The sequence below is a fragment of the Emydura macquarii genome, unplaced genomic scaffold, assembly GCF_026122565.2.
Source record: "Emydura macquarii macquarii isolate MOO-44397 ecotype Brisbane River unplaced genomic scaffold, CSIRO-AGI_Emac_v2 contig_1477, whole genome shotgun sequence".
Taxonomy (NCBI): domain Eukaryota; kingdom Metazoa; phylum Chordata; order Testudines; family Chelidae; genus Emydura; species Emydura macquarii.
The window spans coordinates 1,399,397-1,418,517 of NW_027131614.1; the positions used below are offsets into that span (position 1 = coordinate 1,399,397).

Sequence of the window (19,121 nt, forward strand, 5' to 3'; positions counted from 1 at the left end):
AGTTGTTTCACGAGATGGTTAAGAACCAGGTTAAGATCCCAAAGCTGCAAAGAGGGTCTAAATCTGCAGAAAAAAGTATTAGTAAATCCTTCTAGGAATCTTGTTGTAGTCAGATGAATGAACACCAAGAAATTTTCTATTGGCACATGGTAAGCTGTTACTGTTTCTTAAGAACATTTGATAGAACTCACAGAAAGGCCTAAATTTTTGAATTCCAACAGGTAATCCAAGACTGAGGAAAGAGATAACTGGATCGTCGGCAATCCCTCAAAAGTTTAGGATGATCTCTTTTACAGGTTTTATTTGATATAGGTCCTTTGGTGACTGAGGAGTCCAATCCTTGAGTCACAGACTCATTGGCAGACATTGCAGGGGTTGTTGGGAGGCAGGGTTGGGTCACAATTGCTGCATAACAGTTGTCTGTCCTTTCTTTTCTGACATTTTTCTGTGACCAGGGCAAGGCAGTTTTCCTCAAAAGTTGTCATTCCTTTTCTGACAAGTCTTTGCCAGTTAGTTCTGTCTTGGGCTACTGTCTCTCAGTGTGTGATATCCCAGATTGGATAGAAGAAAGGGCGACAAAAGTTATATCTTCTCCATTTCTGAAGGTATGTTTAGAAGATTCCTTTCTGCTATTTAACATTATATTTTGTACTTCTGATGAACATGTGGTCTCTCTTCTCGAGAATCATCAAGGAATCAAGCATGTAGTTACAGGACCTTCAGATTGGGGTGAAGAATTCAATCCACATCCTGAGACAACTGTTGAAATTTGACCGGGAGGTGCCATGGAGGACAAGAGGTGAGTTTGATGAAATAAGGAAACCAAACTTGTGTTGACCAAGTTGGTGCAATCAAAATTACTTTGACTTGGTCCTGTCTGACCTTTAAGAGCATGGAGCTAGAGGACATGCACAGAAGAGATGTCTTGTCCATGTAATGAAAAAAGCACTGCCTAGAGATTAGGGATCAAGCCCCCCTCAGAAACAGAATATCCTGCACTTTGTGTTAGCTGTTGTGGCAAAAAGATCAACCTCTGGAAATCCTCAAGCTATGAATATTTTGCTGAGGACTCAGAAATCCAACTTCCATTCATAGTTTAGGGAGAAATGTCTGCTCAGGCATCTGCCATGGTGTTTTGTATATCAGGAGGTAAGAAGCTGAGATGATTACCTGATTAGCTATGCACCAGCTCCAAAGCTTTATCACTTCAGTACTATGAAGGGGAAAGTGCTCCACCTTTACAACTGATATTATAAATGTATGCTTTGTTGCCTGTCGATCTTGATGGATTTGTTTTTAACTAAGGTAAGAAAGTGGAGGCAAGCATTTCTGGCTGCACTTAATTCCAACAGTTTGATGTGCACATGCTGTTCCTGTTGTGAGTATCCAGACGTGCTGCCCATCCCAGGAGGGAAGCGTCCTATTTAATGACTGTAGGGGGAGTCTGTTAAAATGACTGTTGCATTCCTGCACAAACTTTGGATGGATTAATTCACCAGGTGAGTGACTGAAGGATCTGACTGGGTACAGATGCCTGCTTGTTGAGACTGTATTTACTGGGCACATAAACAATCCTGAGCCATCCCTGGAAACACTGAAGATGGAACCACCTTGTGTTTTGTGTCACAAAAATGCGAACTGCCATGTGTCCCAGAAGTTACAGATGTGTCCTTGCTGAAACCTGAAGAGTGAGCTGCACTCTTTGTATAAAGTTCTTCAGACCAAGGAACTTGTTGAGAAGGAAATAAGCTCTGCCCATTTCCAAATCCAGAAGCATTCCTATAAAGAGAATTCATTGTGTAGGGATGAAGATCAATTTATCAAGATTTATCTGCAGGCCTACATTTTGGAAATGAAGTTGTTGTTTGAATTGCCTTCATACTCCCGATATGACTGCCCTTGAGGAGCCAGATCTCCAGGTAGGGAAAGACAGTTATTCCTAGACAACAGAGGCAGGCCACTATGATCACCATGATTTCTGAGAACACCTTTGGGGCGGATGACAAGCCAAATGGTAGGATCCGGTACTGGTAATATTTGTGATTAAAAGTGAAACAAAGAAATCTTTGTGAGAAGAATGAATCACTAATTAGAAGTCAGCCTCTTTGAGGTTGAGGGTCACTACCGTCTCCTAATTCCAGGGAGGAAATTGTAGTTGATAGGGACACCATCCTGAATTTCAGCTGTCTGACATGCTTGTTCAATTGTCTGAGATCTAGCATCAAGCTCCAATCCCCATTTTTCTTGGGTATCATAAAATACCTTGAATAGATATTTTTTCCCTCTATTGTAGTGAGATTGGCTATATGACTCCTAGATTTAGAAGTGATGAGATCTCCTGTGTCAGCAATGCTCATGAGAGGGGCCCCTGACAAGAAGGGAAGGGGGTTTCAGAAGGAAAGGGTGGAAGTAAAATGGATCGTACAAACCGAATTAATGGTCTTCAATACCCATTTGTCCAAAGTAATAGCATGCTATGTTTGATGAACTAGACAAAAGTGGTACCCAAATTGAGGATTGGGGGGATTATGTCGTGCAGCAGATAAAACCTGGTCATTGGGTGATTTGGACTTTTGACCAAACCATCAAAATTGGCCTTTGGGCAATGCTGAAGGCTGGGATGAAGCAATTGAGGTAGTTGTAGGCTTTTTTTTTTTTTTTTTTTTTTTTAAAACCTTGACCTCTTACCTGGTGGTTCCAGTGGCTTACAGAAGGCAGAAAATCAAAGCAGGGCGGAATCTGTGTGCCAACTGAGACCTACTAAACTTCCTTTTATTGCAGGCATGTATATTCCTAAAGATATAAAAGTATTGCCTTCAAGTCCTTTATAATATGAAGCAAGTTGACTGTAGAATCTGCAAAAGGCTTCGGTCCATCAAAAGGTAAATCTTCTACAGCTGATCATACATCCTGCAAAGGTACCTAGAGGTTGCAAGGAGTGGAGACTTAGGCTCATTAGATACTATAAGTTCTTTTGGGTAGTTGAATTCCTGCAGTACCCCCACCAATGGCGTTGCAAAGGTACCGAGAGGGTTGAGGTGTCCATTGAAACTAGTCTCTTGGTAATAGTAGTCTGATACTGAGCCCTTTACCACTAAGGTATGGGACTTAGTTGAAGTCTTAAAATGCTTCACAATACCCAAAGTATTCAGAGCATCATTAGCCCTCCTTTTGGGGCCTGAGGTCTCCAGTGACCGGATCTTCTTTGCTGAGGAAAAACTGGTTACCTATCTTTCCGTAACTGTTCTTCGCAATGTGTTGCATATGTTCATTCCACTGCAGGTATGCATGCCTCGTGCACAGTTGTCAGAGATATTTCCCATAGCAGCACCCCTCAGAGTAGCGTGAATGGCTTGCACCACTGCACACAGGCATTAAGAAGCCACCCTCTGCTCCTTACTTCCCTCAGTTCCTTCCTATTGGAAAGATTCTGAGAGGGGGGGGAAGGAGGGTGGGTCATGGAATGGACTTGTACAACACATCTCAAAGAACTACAGTTACAGAAAGGTAGGTAACTCTTTTCTTTAAGTGATTACACAGGTCTGTAGCCTTTTATTCCACACCTCCTGGGAGCACCAGTGGAGGTCTGACTGACAGGGCTAGTAGGATCAAAAACCAGTGTTGATGTGGCCATGCAAGGGCTATTAGAATAAGGTGAGTGGACTCTTGCTAGTCTTCGGATAAGACTTTGGGCAGGAGTAGAACTGGAAGGAAAGCATACAGCACGCCTCTTGACCATGGAGGAGGAAAGCATCTGTCAGTGAACCTGGGCTGAAGCCCTCTCAGGAACAAAGATGATGAAATTTTTTGTTCTCTCTTGCTGCAAACAGGTCCACTTGGGGAGTACCCCAATGCTAGGAAATGGACCTGGAAACATTCGGTCAAAGAGACCACCCGTGGTGGCCTGTGATCCACCTGCCAGAGTGTTTTGAGCTCCCTGAAGGTAAGCAGCTTTCTGCATTGGAACTAACAATGCAGAAATTCCACAGGAGGATTGCCTCTTAGCACAATTTTGTGGATTAGGCTCATCCTTACTTGTTTACATACAACATAGCTGCTATGTTGTCTATAAGCACTGATAAATTCTGCCTCCTGACACACAGAAGGAATGTCATGCAAGCCAGATATGAGCCTGGAGCTCCCTGATATTTATATGGAGATTCAGATCCTGGGGAGACCAAAGGTCCCAAGTCTGAAGGTGACCTAAATGAACTCTCCAACCTAAATCAAATGCATCAGTGACTAGAGTGAGTCTCTGTTGCAGAGAGAAGGGAACTCCTTTGCAAACATATATAGGTTCTATCCATCAGTCTAGGAAGGATAAGACCTGAGTGAGTACTTGAACCACCACGTTTATACGATGGGCCGGTGAGTACACCAAGGCTATCACACTCTGTAGATGTCTAAGGTGTAGTCTGGTGTGCTGCAACAAGTAGGCGAACGCTGCCATGTATCCTAGAGTTCTAAACTGTGGTGACAGGGTGCACCTTTAGATGTAGAGCAATGATTGCATCATTTGGAACCTTTGCAGTGGCAGGAAAGCCCCGGCCTTTGTACAGTCCAAGACTGCTCCAACTAACTGTATTCTTTGAACAGGAGACAGGATGGATTTCTCTGAATTGATTAGCTGACTGAGCATGTTGAAAGTGGACCGAATAGTGGCTAACCTGGACCGGTCTCTTACTAGCCAGTTGTCCAGGCAAGAAAACACATGGAGTCCTCACTTTCACAGAAATGCTGCTACTACAATCATGCCTTTTGTGAAAATGTGAGGGGCTGCTGATAGTCTGAAAAGCAGCACTGCAAACTCGTGGTGAAATCCATTCACCACAAACCTGAAGAATTTTCAGTGGCCCTGGTGAATTGCTACGTGAAAAATATCACCTTTTAAATCAATAGCAGCATACCAGTCCTCAGGACCTAAGGAGGGGATAATAGATGTTAGAATGACCATCCAGAATTTAATTTTCTTTAGGTTCTTGTTTAACTGTCTTAGATCTAAAAAATGTCTGAGACTCCCCTTTGAAGTAACGGGAATTCAATCCCTTCCCACTGAACAACATGGGAACTTTCTGTATAACCCCCCCCCCATGAGCAGGAAAGACTGACCTCTTGTGAGAGTGGTCCCTGAAAAGAAATGGGGAAGGAAGGTAGAAATAAATTGAAGGAAGTATCCATGTTCCAGCATACTTAAGCCCCATTGAACTGTGGTCTTTCAGATCCAAGCATTTAGGAAGTGGGTTAGGTGGCTGGCAAAAACAGGGGTGGGGAAAGATGGCACTGTGGGCAATGGGATACTGCTCTTAACCAATAAATCAAAATGATCATTTATAAAAGCCAGGTTGCCTAAAAGAGCTGACAGCTGCAGAGGAGGATGGAGGACGAGAGCACCTTTTGTAATCCCTGCTCCTCTTTTTGGATAGGTTCTGGGAACACAGCAAGAAAGGCTGAAACCATTGGGAGTGCTATAGGTGGAATGGCTTTATTTTTGCCGCTGATGTACAGATTCCCAGAGACTTTTGGGTCACCTTTGAATCTTTAAGGTTATGAAACCTCATCAGTTTTACTGGAAAAAAGCGAGAGATCTTTAAATGGGAAGTCTTGAATTATTTGTTGTACCTCCAGTGGGAGGTCTGATGCTGCAGCCAAGATGAAAGTCGCATAGTGATTGTGGAGGCCATAGCTTTGAGCAGGGGGTTGGACTAGATGACCTCCTGAGGTCCCTGTCAACCCTAATCTTATATGATTCTATAGCTCAAGCTGTGGAATCCACTGCATCAAGGCTTGCCTGCAATGCTGTTCTAGCAACTAATTTGCCTTCCTCCACCAAAGCAGAGAACTCCTGCTGTGCCTTATCAAGAAACTTATCTTTGAATGTCAGGATAGTATCCCACAGACTGAAATCATAATGACCCAGCAATGCTTACTGGTTTGTGATCCTGAGCTATAAACCTCCTGTGAAATAAAGTTCCCTGCTGAAAAGATTTTTTTTTTTTTTTTGCTTTCCTTCCCTTTGGAGTATCAGCATGGTGTCCTGGCCTCTCCTTTTCATTACTGGCCATAAGCACCATGGAGCCTGGAGGAGGGTAGTTGTAAAAGTGTTTGTGAAGAAACAGAATATCTGTTCTCCACTGTTCTGGCAGTGGGAGGTAGAGAAGAAGGGGTCTGCCATGAAATCTTGACAGGATCCAGGATAGCTTCATGAATAGGGAGTACTACATTACAGGGCCCCTCTAGAGGCTAAAATGCTTATAAGTCTGCATGTCATCCTTCCCTGTACCTCTTCTGATTAGATATCTAGAGCTGCAGCCACCCTCCCCAACAAGTGATGAGGAACTCTAAAATCAGCAGGAAGGGGAGAGGTAGATTCAGCCACTACTGCGTCATCAGGCAATGAAGAAGAGATCAAAGGTTATTGAGACGTTCCTTTCTCCAATGCCTCTACAGGGGAATCCTAAGCACGCAGCTCTGCTGGCACAGTACTGAGTCTGGTACCAGAGGAAGAAAGATGGTGACCTTCCTGAAGATGCTCCAGGTATCTGGCTGATGTAGAAGTACAGGAAGGGAGTAGATAGCTTTGAGAAGGTGGAGGAAAGCCCTAAGGAGTCCAGGAGAGTCACTGTTATGGACGTTGGACCCAGCTCTGTGTAGGCCCTTGGCTCTTAGAATGCTGAGACTATGGATGGTACCACAGTTGGCAGGCACCCTACTGGGACTGCTGAGCATGCTCAGGTTGCGACACAAAGGATCTGACTTCCAAGTCCAATGAGGAATCTGTTTCCCCCAACCACGGGGGAGCTGAATCTGTCGGTACTGAGGAGAGAGGTTCCAACCCTGGAGAAGGGGACACCAGTGAAATCATCACTGGCTTGCTGCTAGATGTAATCCTACATAAAGATACCACAAGAGTAGAGGTGGCTGGTACCGAGTGCTGCTCTGGGGCTGGAGCCAGGACCACAGGAGCACATGGTTCCAATATCGATAGGCTCTTGAATCACAGGAGAAGCTGGTACCAACAAGTTAAGCAACTCTCTGGCTGCCTTGAAAGCCACAGGTGTCCAACAACACCAGAAAGGGCTCTTGAGCCTGCAGTAGTGAAAGATGCACCAATTCTTCAGGGATTGGTCCCAACAGACCCTTCCTGGGCTCCAGCGCCAGCAATTCCTCCTGGCTCACAGACTGTTCCTAGGAGCATGACATTTTTGAGCGCTCCTCCGAGTTCTTCCGAACATTTGGTGCTTTTTTTTTTTTAGAGGTTCCTGGTCCCAAGTCCTTAGGAGACTTATGTAGTCTCCTCTTAGGCACCAGCAATGCAATTCAGCCTGAGGACTCTGTCAGAACAGGAGGAGCACTTCCAACAGACTTGGAAGTGCTTGGTACCCATTTGGAGCAGGAGGGTTCTAATGGCAGAAGATGTGCATGCTCCATGAGTAGGTACTTAAGTCTGGCAGCCTTGTCATTTTTCAAACAGGGTTTGAACCCTCTACAAATGTGACATGCGCCTCTCTAAGACACTTAAGGAGTCGTGGTGCGAGTCACTCACTGGCATAGACCTATTACACGAATGACAAGCCTTACAGCCAAGGGGTCGGGGCATCAGCCAGTAACAAGTCCAGAATCCAACTGGGACACCAGTAACCCTACACTAAAAAGATACCATACTAAACTTAATCCTATAACTAACCTTTCAGATATGCTATAGGAGACTAAAAACTTATGCTAAAGGTACTATTTATACTAAGGAAGGGAGGATATGAAGAAACAAAGATCGCAGCTCCAACAACCATCAGTAGGAAAGAACTGAGTGGGGTCGAGGGCAGAGTGGCCTTTTATGCCTGCTTGAAGTGGCATTAAGCACTAGAGGGTGCTCACACTGCCCTGAAAAGTACCACTAAGGCAAAAAATCTCCTACAACTGTGCAAAAGTTGCACACACACGTACAGTGGAAAGGACATGTGCAATCAATCACTGAAAGAAGAACTCTGTAGTTTTGCTCTCCTTATCTCCTTTCCTTATACTTAAGATGGGAAGCTCTCATTATCGGCAGCGTGGCTGTTAGTACGTCAGTCAAAGAGTTTTGGGGACTGGGGTTTTGGTGCCATCTTCCCCTGGGAAGCTATCAGTGACTGTGATCTCAATGAGGACAGGACACTGACAGACATGAAGGGTCCCCATACGGGGGAGTGTTCTCTGTATCCTGGTCTAGAAGCCACTTTTAAGGCTTGCTCGATCATTAATAGCCTATATTCAATGTCCCTGTTTTTATGGGATTACTCCTAAAAAAAAAAAAAAAAAAAAAAAAAGCAGATTTTACACTTGCTGGAAGCATACAGTCTTCCAAGTAATGAGTTCAGTGGGAGGGCCCATCAATAACAAGGATAGTTTCTTGACAGGAGAGGCACCTTTTAAATTCTGGTAAGCCCGGCATCCGTGACAGAAGAAAAAGTCATTTACAAGCCTTCAAAAGTGGAAAACCAAAAATGTGTGTGCTCATATGTATATGTTTTGGCTTTTTTTAGAAAAGGAAAGGGGAACAAATGTTCCAACTATAAGCTGCTAAGGGTATGTTTATTCTGATGGCGGCAAAGTCACCACTGTCAGATCGATCTTTCTGGATCGATTCAGCGGTCAGTGTAGACCCGCTCAATCGATCAGGAAGTCAACACTGGTAAACCACCCCCTCAAGTGGTGTAGCGCTGTGTCAACGGGAACTGTGGTGCAGTGTAGTGAAGACAGCATGCAGAATGGAAGCACAGCAGTCAATGGGATTTATGCAAGTTACGCAGAGTAGCTTGCATAACTCCAGTTGATTGCTGCCGAATTTCCAAGTAAGTGTAGACCAGGGCTAAACCTACTACTACTAGAACTAACAACAAAGCTAAAACACAAATATAAGGGAGAAAACAGGTATACAGCAATCAGGCACACACTAGACTCCATCTCTGGCCAAAGGCGGTTGAAAAGGAACTGAGGGCAGTTCTGCTCATGCAGCTCTACATAACTTCAATACAGGGCATGAGTATGTTTGGGGCACATGTGCAGGCACTGCTTCCAAAAATCTCAGATCAAAGGTGCAAGGGCACATACGCACCTAAAGCAGAGCACCCACAGGGACCCTAAATCAAAGAAATAATCCTGCCTGGTCCCTCCAGGACTGGGATGGACAGTCAGAATGTTCGAAGAATTTTCCTGCTAGCCTCTAACAAACCTCTCCAGAGCAACATGCAAACAGCAATTTTTAGTAGCTTATAACTCAGTCTTATTTGGGTGGATTTTCACAGAGACAGTAAAAGACATCGCAGGTTGACTTTATGAAAGTGGCTAAAAAAGTTACCTAGGTCACAACAGAATATGCAAAGTGAGTGGCCTCTGTCCGCAATTTACAACTCCATTTTTGTAAGAGTGCAATCTTCTCATTTTAAAATAAAATCTACAACTATTTGAAACAAGATTTATAAGGAATTTCCCTTACCTTGCTAAACCACCATAATCCAATCCTTCTTCTCCTCTGAATATAACATATAATCGCCTCCTTAAGTCATAGGGTTTTAAAGCCATGATCTATCAAACAATTTTAAACACAAATTTTAAAAAAAGTTTCATTAAATTAATGTACTTTCAACCCATTATACAGACTGTTTCAAATTCAGATTATTATTATTTATTATGGTATTATGGTAGCACCTAAGTACCCAGTTGGGGATCAGGACATTTTACTTTAAACAGAGGTACAAATATTCATTTAATATCTTTGTTAAATGATTTTAGTTTACAAATTGTATTCAATAACAGGGAAAGTATTGAACAAATTATTTCAATATATCAGATCACTTCTTTTTAATGGTTAAGTATAATTTTGGCCTAAACTATTTTACATTTTTCCCTTTAATAATATTCTTCCTGATATCACAGAATACCTGCAGAGGCATTTCTGCTGGGATGAGAAGGAACAGTTTTAGACTGGGAATGTTCAATTTTTTTTTTAGAACAGAAGGCAGCATATTTATCTGTGAAGTACAAAATGTTAGAGATTAAGAACTGTAAACCCTATTTATACAGGTTTAATATTTGAAGTAGTAGTTATGGTAGAACAATAGATTCTTACAATCAAGGTTTTCCCTATTAACGTTTGCACAGTCATATAAACTCGAACAGCATATTGTAACACTGTCTTACTTTAATGAACATATTAAATACAGCAGATTATCATAGCCTTACCTGTTGGAAGGAATCCTCAAACAGTGTCTGTCTGGATACATTAATCTTTACATGGCTCGGCAGTGCATTTGACTGTAAGCATAAAACACATAAGTGGTAGCATACACTAAATTAACATTGTGATGGGGCATACAAACACCACATCAGTAAAGATGGGGTTAAGCAGCTGCGCTGTTCCCTCATGATCCTGACCCTTGGCCACACCCACAAAGCATGCATATCTTGGAGGAGGCACTCAAAAGGAGACAAAACCAGCTCAGTAGGCATGCAGGCAGTAGAAGTGAACTGATCTATACCCAGTGTTCTTGGGAAGGAGCACTGTAGGAACTCCTGCCAACAGACTGTAGCCACTTTGCCAAACCCACAGAGAAGAGACTCAAGACACTCAGAAGGACTGACATTTTATCTTTGATTTCAATTGTTTAATGTCTTTATTTTATCTTTGGGAAAGAGGGGACTGGTAGGAAAAGATCTAGGGAGGCAGCAAACAACACTTTAGGGTGCAGGACTTAGCTGCCTACCACTGGACCCTGGATTGGAACCGGGTGGAAAGAATGGTTCCTGGCTACCCCACCAACTACTAGAGGGCATGGAAGGCAGAAAGCCTATTCCTGAGATGGAAAACCTAGCCAAGAGAAGGCTCTTAAGACAGAAGGGTCAAGATCCTAAGATCTCTATCCAGGAGAAGCCTAGACCCCTCATCTAACCAAAAGAGCTCCCCATTGTTGGACTCTTTATATACCCCAAAAGAGATGGACGTAAATGCATGACCTGACCAGAGAGCCAAGTTACATGAGGAGCAAATCACTGTAAGGTCAAAGCAACTGTCAACAATGGCTGCCAGGAAAAAGGAACTTGTTATGCCCATACCCAGCCACAGAGGGGCACCTCAGTCAGTGAAACCCCATCACAAACACAAATTCATATTTTCAAAGATAGATTTAATTACTATTACAGTACCTGACACAAGTAACGGAAATGAGCAAGTTTCCACCTAAAGCTACGTTCATAAGCAATTTGTGGGCCTTTATTTCTGTAAAACAATATATTTAAAGTGTTTTAAATAAATGCAACACATAGTGAACAGTATAATCAGCTCTCAATATTTTCACCACTAGACTAACAGTTTGTGCATTTCAATAAAAAACTAATTCAAGCTCACAAGAAATGGTCACCATAAAAAGGCTAACATATGCTCCAGTTTTATTTTCTGGCATTCAAAATTTCTTAGCCAAATTTTTAAAGTAATCTAATTTTTGTAACCTGTTAACTCCTTGAATTAATGAAAGATCATCTATGTCATAGGAAGTCAGTTTTAACACTATATGTAAGATCCTGTTCTGAGCGCTATCAACATGTGGGTGCATACATTCACCGAACTATGAAAATGTATGAATTGATTTATACATTGTTTTGAAACAATGGGTATTAACAACTACTTTGTTTAGTTATCAATATAATTGATGTAGCAATATTTTAGCTAAAAGAGTACTTTATCACCAGTATTTGAATGTTCTTTACTTTCTTTAAACGTAGTATTAATAATTATGATCTAGCTAATATTCAAATTTTACTGCACTTCCTTAATCTATTTGTACTGCATTTATAAACATGGCATTTGAGCACTTGACAAAAATTACATAAAATGAACAAAGTAACATCACAGAATGTTTCAATGAGAAAAATAAGGTTGGTAGTTAAATCTCCAAAATAGAATACACTTTCAAGGTAGCAACTTGTACTGCAATTAGTGCTGATGTCCTAGATATAGTATTAACTATTCATTAATATGTGGAACTCTAATCACTATTAAACAGTGACTAATCAATACCTTTAAAAAAAAACCTCTATTAGCTGCTCACTTACACAGAGGATTTTCCAGTACGAGGATCATTGAAGGTTGTTGTCCTTGTGTTATGATCAACAAAATATCTGACACCTTCTCTAGTGTATCTGATTTCCCAGCCCTCAGGAAGTGGGTCTTCATTTTGTAAACTGTAAAACGAATTACAAACAGTACACGTTTTTCACATGAAGACACACAGCAATTTTTAAGCATGATCATTTGATCTGCACACATCAATATAGACATCATATACACCTACCCTTGAGTTCGGGGGTCTTCCCACTGTGTTGTCTTGGTGTTGTGATTCACAAAGTACACCCTATCATTTGAATCCACTCTTCTTTCTGAAAAAAAATAAAAATTACTAAATAACCAAATGACAAATTTCTGTTAGTCACATTACTAAATTAATAGCTTATCATCTTACCCCAGCCTGGTGGTAAAGGCCCAAGTGGATCATTTTCTGCTGATAACATTGAAGCCTAGGTATAAACAAAAAACCAGAGACACATTTATATTAAAGAACAAATTCAGATAAATAATTCTAATGAAGATACTTTTAAAAATACACAAGTTACGTATTCTATCAATTCTTATAAACATCATGTCTTTTTTCATAAAGATAGTCTTCACCAAAGAATCTACATATGAATTGCTTAGACAGTCCTCTCTAGAATCCCTAGAACAATAGTTTTGCTAACAATAGTACTGAAAAACATATTGCTACTCAGGAGGTACATTGAGATCTGAAGGATCTACAGAACTGCATTAAAGTACATTAGCCTGATGGCCAAGGTAAGATAAAATTCAAAACTAAGTATGCAATATTAGTTTTGCATGTCACCCCTTGTAAGCAGTACCATATAACACAATCAAGAATAAGGTATGTTATCAAGTATTACAAAGTTATTTTAATATTTTTCTCTGCATTGCCATTTGGATTTCAAAGTCATTAATTTTACTTGAAAGAAAAGCTTTAGAGCACATGAATAAACTACCCTTTAAACTTACTAGTATTTTGCACTTAGTTAATCCTAAAATTTCTAAATAAATAGCTTCAACCTTACATTTAAAACCATTAAATCAGGCACCCTTGACTTTAGCAAAGCTTTTGATACGGTCTCTCACAGTATTCTTATCACCAAGTTAAACAAGTTGGATGAATGGACTATAAAATGGATAGAGAACTGGCTAGAGCATAGGACTTAACTAGAAGTGACCAATGGCTCCATGTCTAGCTGGCAGCCGGTCACAAGGGGAGTACCCCAGGGGTCGGTGCTGGGGCCGGTTTTGTTCAACATCTTCATTAATGATCTGGAGGATGGGGTAGATTGCACCCTCAGCAAGTTTGCAGATGACACTAAGCTGGGGGGCGTGGTAGATACCCTGGAAGGTAGGGACAGGATACAGAAGGACCTAAACAAACTGGAGGATTGGGCCAAAAGAAATCTGATGAGGTTCAACAAGGAAAAGTGCAGAGTCATGCACTTTGGACGGAAGAATCCCATACACAGCTACAGACTGGGGACCGATGAGCTAGGCAACAGTTCTGCAGAAAAGGACCTGGGGGTTACAGTGGATAAGAAGATGGATATGAGTCAGCAGTGTGCTCTGGTTGCCAAGAAGGCTAATAGCATATTGGGCTGCATTAGTAGGAGCATTGCCAGCAGATCGAGGGAAGTGATTATTCCCCTCTATTCGGCATTGGTGAGGCTGCATTTGGAGTATTGTGTCCAGTTTTGGGCCCCTCACTACAAAAAAGGATGTGGACAAGTTGGAGAGAGTCCAGCTGAGGACAACAGAAATGATTAGGGGGCTGGAGCACAAGACTTACGAGGAGAGGCTGAGGGAACTAGGCTTGTTTAGTCTGCAGAAGAGAAGAATGAGGGGAGATTTGATAGCAGCCTTTAACTACTTGAAAGGGGGTTCCAGGGAGGATGGAGCTAGGCTGTTCTCAGTGGTGGCAGATGACAGAACAAGGAGCAATGGTCTCAAATTGCAGTGGGGGAGATCTAGGTTGGACATTAGGAAAAAGTTTTTCACTAGGAGGGTGGTGAAGCACTGGAATGGGTTACCTAGAGAAGTGGTGGAATCTCCATCTTTAGAGGTTTTTAAGATGCGGCTTGACAAAACCCTGGCTGGGATTATTTAGGTGAGGTTAGTCCTGCTTTGAGCAGGGGGTTGGACTAGATGACCTTCTGAGGTCCCTTCCAACTCTATGATTCTATGATTTATGGCAAATGAATTTTTTATTCTAAGTTACTAATTCTTTATTTGGAGAATACGGTTCTTTGACAACTTATTATTTCAACATAAAATGTACATAACTTTAAGTTATCATATAATTTTTAAGCTATGCTAAAGTAATATACTTTAGGCAAAAGCTAAAAAAGTAAGAAGAGTTAAAGTTTTCTGTGTCCTTAGCTCTTCATACTAAATTTATAGTTTGTAATTCAACATCTATAGTTCTCAACATCATTCACACTCTCTTAGTTTCAAGGCATCTTGTCAGTTACCTTACTTTGATTTATGTCAAAGTAAAATGAGACTCCATGTACCTTAACATCTTCAAAGCATTATAATTTACATTTGGTCAGAGTGAAAATGAAAAAGCAATTAAAACTATCTTTAATATATTCAACTGCTTCCTTTAAGGCTTTGTACTAAGGATCCTAGGTGCTTCAAAATAATAATTATCGTAATAGTGTCAATGTAGGCCTTAATGGCATGCAGATACTAGACATACTTAAAAGGGCTTTAAGGTTACTGTGTACTAAAGTACAACTCTGTCTTGTCTTATGGAACCATTACAAGAAGATAGAAAAAATACTGAAGAAAATCACTTGTTTGTACAATAGCATCAAACTGCATAACAAGGGTCATAGTTGAAATGGTCACACAATCCTTTCGTAACAGAATATGTCTAATCTTTACAAAAGTATCTTAGTGAATTTACTGCTAAAAAGAAACACAAAATTAAGTTGTGAGGAAATGCATCTCCTTTGAAGAACGTAGTAATTTCTTACCTTTAAATTTGGTTGCTGGGTCTTAAATACATTAATCTAAATTGACGGAATTATCGACTTTAGGGTTTATCAATGGCAAAGAAGGATTTGTGCCACCCTGAGTAATCTTTGCATATCCTTCCAACTGCTTCCCTGAGTGACTCAGCTATAAATAAAAATGAGAATGACCCACCTTATGGGCACCTGTTTCTGAACTAAAGACCAGGCCCCAACTATACTAGATCACCAACCATACTATCTATAGCCTTTTAAAAATAGTTATTAAGCACAGTTCTCTTTCTTGTGTTTTGATCCACATGCAAGCCAGTGTGAAGCAGAAATGAGCTGAAGCATCCATAATATATATGGTTGAGTGTGGATGTGGTTGGGTGCGTGGAGCACATTTTCACATGGTATCCTCAAGATAGGGGTTTGGTTTTTTCTTCTTCCACTGCACAAAGGATGTGGCTTGCCTATGTTTGGGACCATTGGCAGAACCATTCTGTGAACAAGTTTTTCCCTTGAAGAACTAGACAAACACTCAAGTTACATTAAAATGGTTGCACTTAACCTATGCTACCTACCTATAGAAGGCTATAACAAGGTTGTAACAAAATTTGTAACTACACTGGCTGTTGTTACTAGGCATATTAGTAATTGCACTGGCTGCTGTTACTGTGTTAGATCTGTACAAGATTGTAACCTTTAATGAAAGGGTTTAAAAAATAAGATTAAACTCTAGTACAGACCTAAAAAGGAAGAAAAAGCAAGAGTCTCCAGACTGGTGGATCTAAGACTCTGAATCCTATTTTATAAGTAAAAATTTTACTATTTCAGATCTTAAAAATCCACCAACCCAGTCTGATGGAGAATGTATAAAAAATAAGATTATGATGGATGGGAATCAATGTAGAACTATCTAATATTTTATCTATCTAAAGGATTATATTACTGATAATACTTTGCAGTTATGGAACTTTTAATACTAAGATCTCAAATTCACTTATTCCACAGATGGGGAAATTAAGACACAGGAAAGTTAAAAATATTTTCTCACATTCACACAGTGAGCCAAAGCCAGAAAAAAGAACAAAACATGGGTACTGTGACTCTTACTCTCCCATTGCTTACATATGCTGCCTTCCAAACAACCAAACACTGCTTCTTCCGAGATGGACTTACATAAGATGGCAGTTATGTAGCTAAAGCATTTCGCTTTCCTACAATAATTTGAGTTTTAAGTGTCTTCCACTCAGGCCATTAAAAACATAGCACCTGCCTTCTGACAACAGCCTTCCATTTATCTGTTTAGGTGTGAGAACACATGTGAATTTATGTCCTGACAAGAACTGCTTGACTATTAACTATTCTCTGAAGCAACAAGAGACTTTTTTTTTTTTTTTAGATACTTTATGATTTAGGAAATATGAGCAGTCACTTACTTCACTTTCAGTTCCAAAAAGTTTTTCAGAAATCATCAATCTAACAAAAACTGAGTAAATTGAACTCTGGAGAGATTTGATCACTAGAATTAGAATTCCTAATCCACTATATCCTAAATGTAAAAGTATTGAAAAAGATGAATGATGTCGTAAGAACTGGATGTATGATTAACACCAGTAAGATGAGAAAAGCCCTCAATTCCTTGGCTAAGATCATCTTAAGCTTTTGAATTATGAGAAACACTGCTAATGTATTTATTGTCTGGTGAAAACTGTATTTGCCAACAAGGTTTCACAAAAGATCTTATAAATGTAATTTTTGTGACCAAGAAAGGCCAATCTTTAGTTAAAAATCTAGTTGGGAATTTTGTTTTTAAAACTACATCACTGTGGCTTTTAGCTGCCGGTCTTGAACACAGATAACTATATACAGTAAGCCATTCAACACCACAGTAAATTAAATGAACCCTTTCAAATTTTAGAAACTATATAATCATCCTGTTAGTTAAAAATTCCAGTGTGCTGGTGAAAGTAAAGGAAAACAGTTGGTAAGTGACATGAAATATGCCAAAAAGTGGATGTCAGAGAGTGACTGAGAGGTCCACAGAGTTTTCTGAGTCAATGGATACCTAGAAGAATCTAGGATTTATGCTTGATATAACTTATCTATAGAATCAGGTAATTCTACGGATGAAAATATTGAACCAATGCATTTTGAAGACCAGTAAGACAAATATATAAAAAAGACCAAAACATTCTCTAAGTATGTCAGAAGCAGGACATTGCAAAATAATCGGTGGTTCCTTTAGACTACAAAGGTATGAAGGGAACAATTAAGGAGAATAAGAACAATGAAGAGAAGTGAACCCCTGATCCCACAAAAATATGCTTAATTTTATGAACAAGAATGAAGTTAATGGAGCCACTCACATGCATAAAAAGTTAAGCATGTGCATATGACTCTGCAGTATCAGGGCCTAAATGATTACCTACCTTAGAACTTCTCTTTTTAGGAAATAAAGAGGAGACATGGTTAGAGGTTAAGATGTTTGTAAAAAGACATGCTGGAACAAACTGATGATACAAAACCACTACAAATCTCGAGGACTGGATGGCATGTATACATCCAAGAGTTCTGAAGGAACTTAAAAATGAAGTGTCTGAGCTGTTAACAAAAATAAACAATCTCTCCTTAAAATCAGCTACAAACCTGGAGGAGAGCAAATATTGTAACTAGCTTTAAAAAAAGGTACTAGAGATGATCCTGGAAGTTACAAACCAGAAAGCTTTATTTCAGTTCAAGGCAAAATAGTTGAAATGATAATTAAACAGAGGCTTAAAACATCTATGACACAGACAAATCAGCATAGCTTGTGTAAAAGAGAACTGTGTCTCTCCTATCTGTACTTCTAATTAACACATATAATTATGTATATATTAATCAATATATTGTAATGAATATCCTAAGTTCTTCATTATCTACTATTTTGTTGAGTCTCAAACAATTCTAACAGACTGGGGAGGCACAATTTTCTTTCACAGAAAATCTGTTGGTTTGTCTTTTTTAACTATTATTTTTATATCATAATTTTTGTTACAGAGATGTAATCATTCCAAAACCAACCACTAAAAACCCAGCAAATTTAGTTAAGGTTACACTTAAAAGAAATCCAAGCCCGTTAAGCTAAGAAATGCAGAGTTAAGGCATGTAAGCCACCTGAACTCTCATCTGTACTAATGTTATGCAATAACCATATTATTTTAATTAAGGCATTTTAGTGTTTGTGGTCCCAGAATAGATTAAACTGATTTCTGAAGACATTTATTTTTTCATATTTTTTCCTTGTTATGACATAGTTACAAGGAGAAGTTAAGATTGTTTGGGTGCCTTGACTCTGCATTTCTTACCTTAAAATGATTTTGTTTTGGCCATTCAGGTCAAGAGAGAGGTTCTTTTACCACTAAGGAAAGGCCAATCCAATCCCTTGAGTAACAAAATCCACCATCAACCATCTCATGTTAGCTCTGCTATTGTTTATTTGCAAATAGCTTCCTCTGGCTTTCAGGGGCAGACCCAGAGCACTGAGTTATTCTAGTCTGTATGCAGATTAGCTATAGCTACGCTGTAACAGAAAAACATACAGCAGTGCTGTAGCCAACAAACGTGTTTTCCTTTGTATTTGTTTCTTGTTTTCTTATCATTCTTCATAGTTTTTGTTTTACTATTAATGGGAACTGTATCTAATGTAACTGAACTATCCATCAAACATGACAAATATATGGAAAGCAGTTGTAAAGAGAAGCAAATAATCCACAAAACACCGAATTTCGCTTTCCTTTTTGAATATTGGTGTCTCGTTGACAGATAATAAAATGGGTCACCAAATTAGGACTGGTGAATCTAAGATAAGAGAGGATAGACACATTGCAACAGTTGCCTAATCCATTCTGAAGAAAAAAAAAGTAAATGTGTTTCAAGATGGTGTGAAAATCAGTCATAATGGTAAAAGGTATCATTAAAGCAAAGGCAGAGCGTCTTTTGGATGAAGAAGTTATCATTCCATGAACAAAGAACACAAATATTATACTTTGATTACTAAACAGAAAAGT

The 19,121-nt window shown here is 39.9% G+C and overlaps 1 protein-coding gene across 2 annotated transcripts in view; it reads right to left on the reverse strand.

Annotated features, from left to right (window-relative positions):
- WWP1 (WW domain containing E3 ubiquitin protein ligase 1) overlaps positions 1 to 19,121 on the reverse strand; it is a 157,707-nt gene that overhangs the window by 49,339 nt on the left and 89,247 nt on the right. For both annotated transcript variants that reach the window (XM_067553523.1, XM_067553522.1), the window contains exons 11-16: positions 12,492 to 12,546; positions 12,324 to 12,408; positions 12,085 to 12,213; positions 11,179 to 11,251; positions 10,219 to 10,290; positions 9,473 to 9,561 (exon numbers count right to left, since the gene is read on the reverse strand). In XM_067553523.1, the coding sequence (XP_067409624.1) occupies positions 9,473 to 9,561; positions 10,219 to 10,290; positions 11,179 to 11,251; positions 12,085 to 12,213; positions 12,324 to 12,408; positions 12,492 to 12,546 (503 nt within the window). The remainder of the gene's footprint in view (positions 1 to 9,472; positions 9,562 to 10,218; positions 10,291 to 11,178; positions 11,252 to 12,084; positions 12,214 to 12,323; positions 12,409 to 12,491; positions 12,547 to 19,121) is intronic.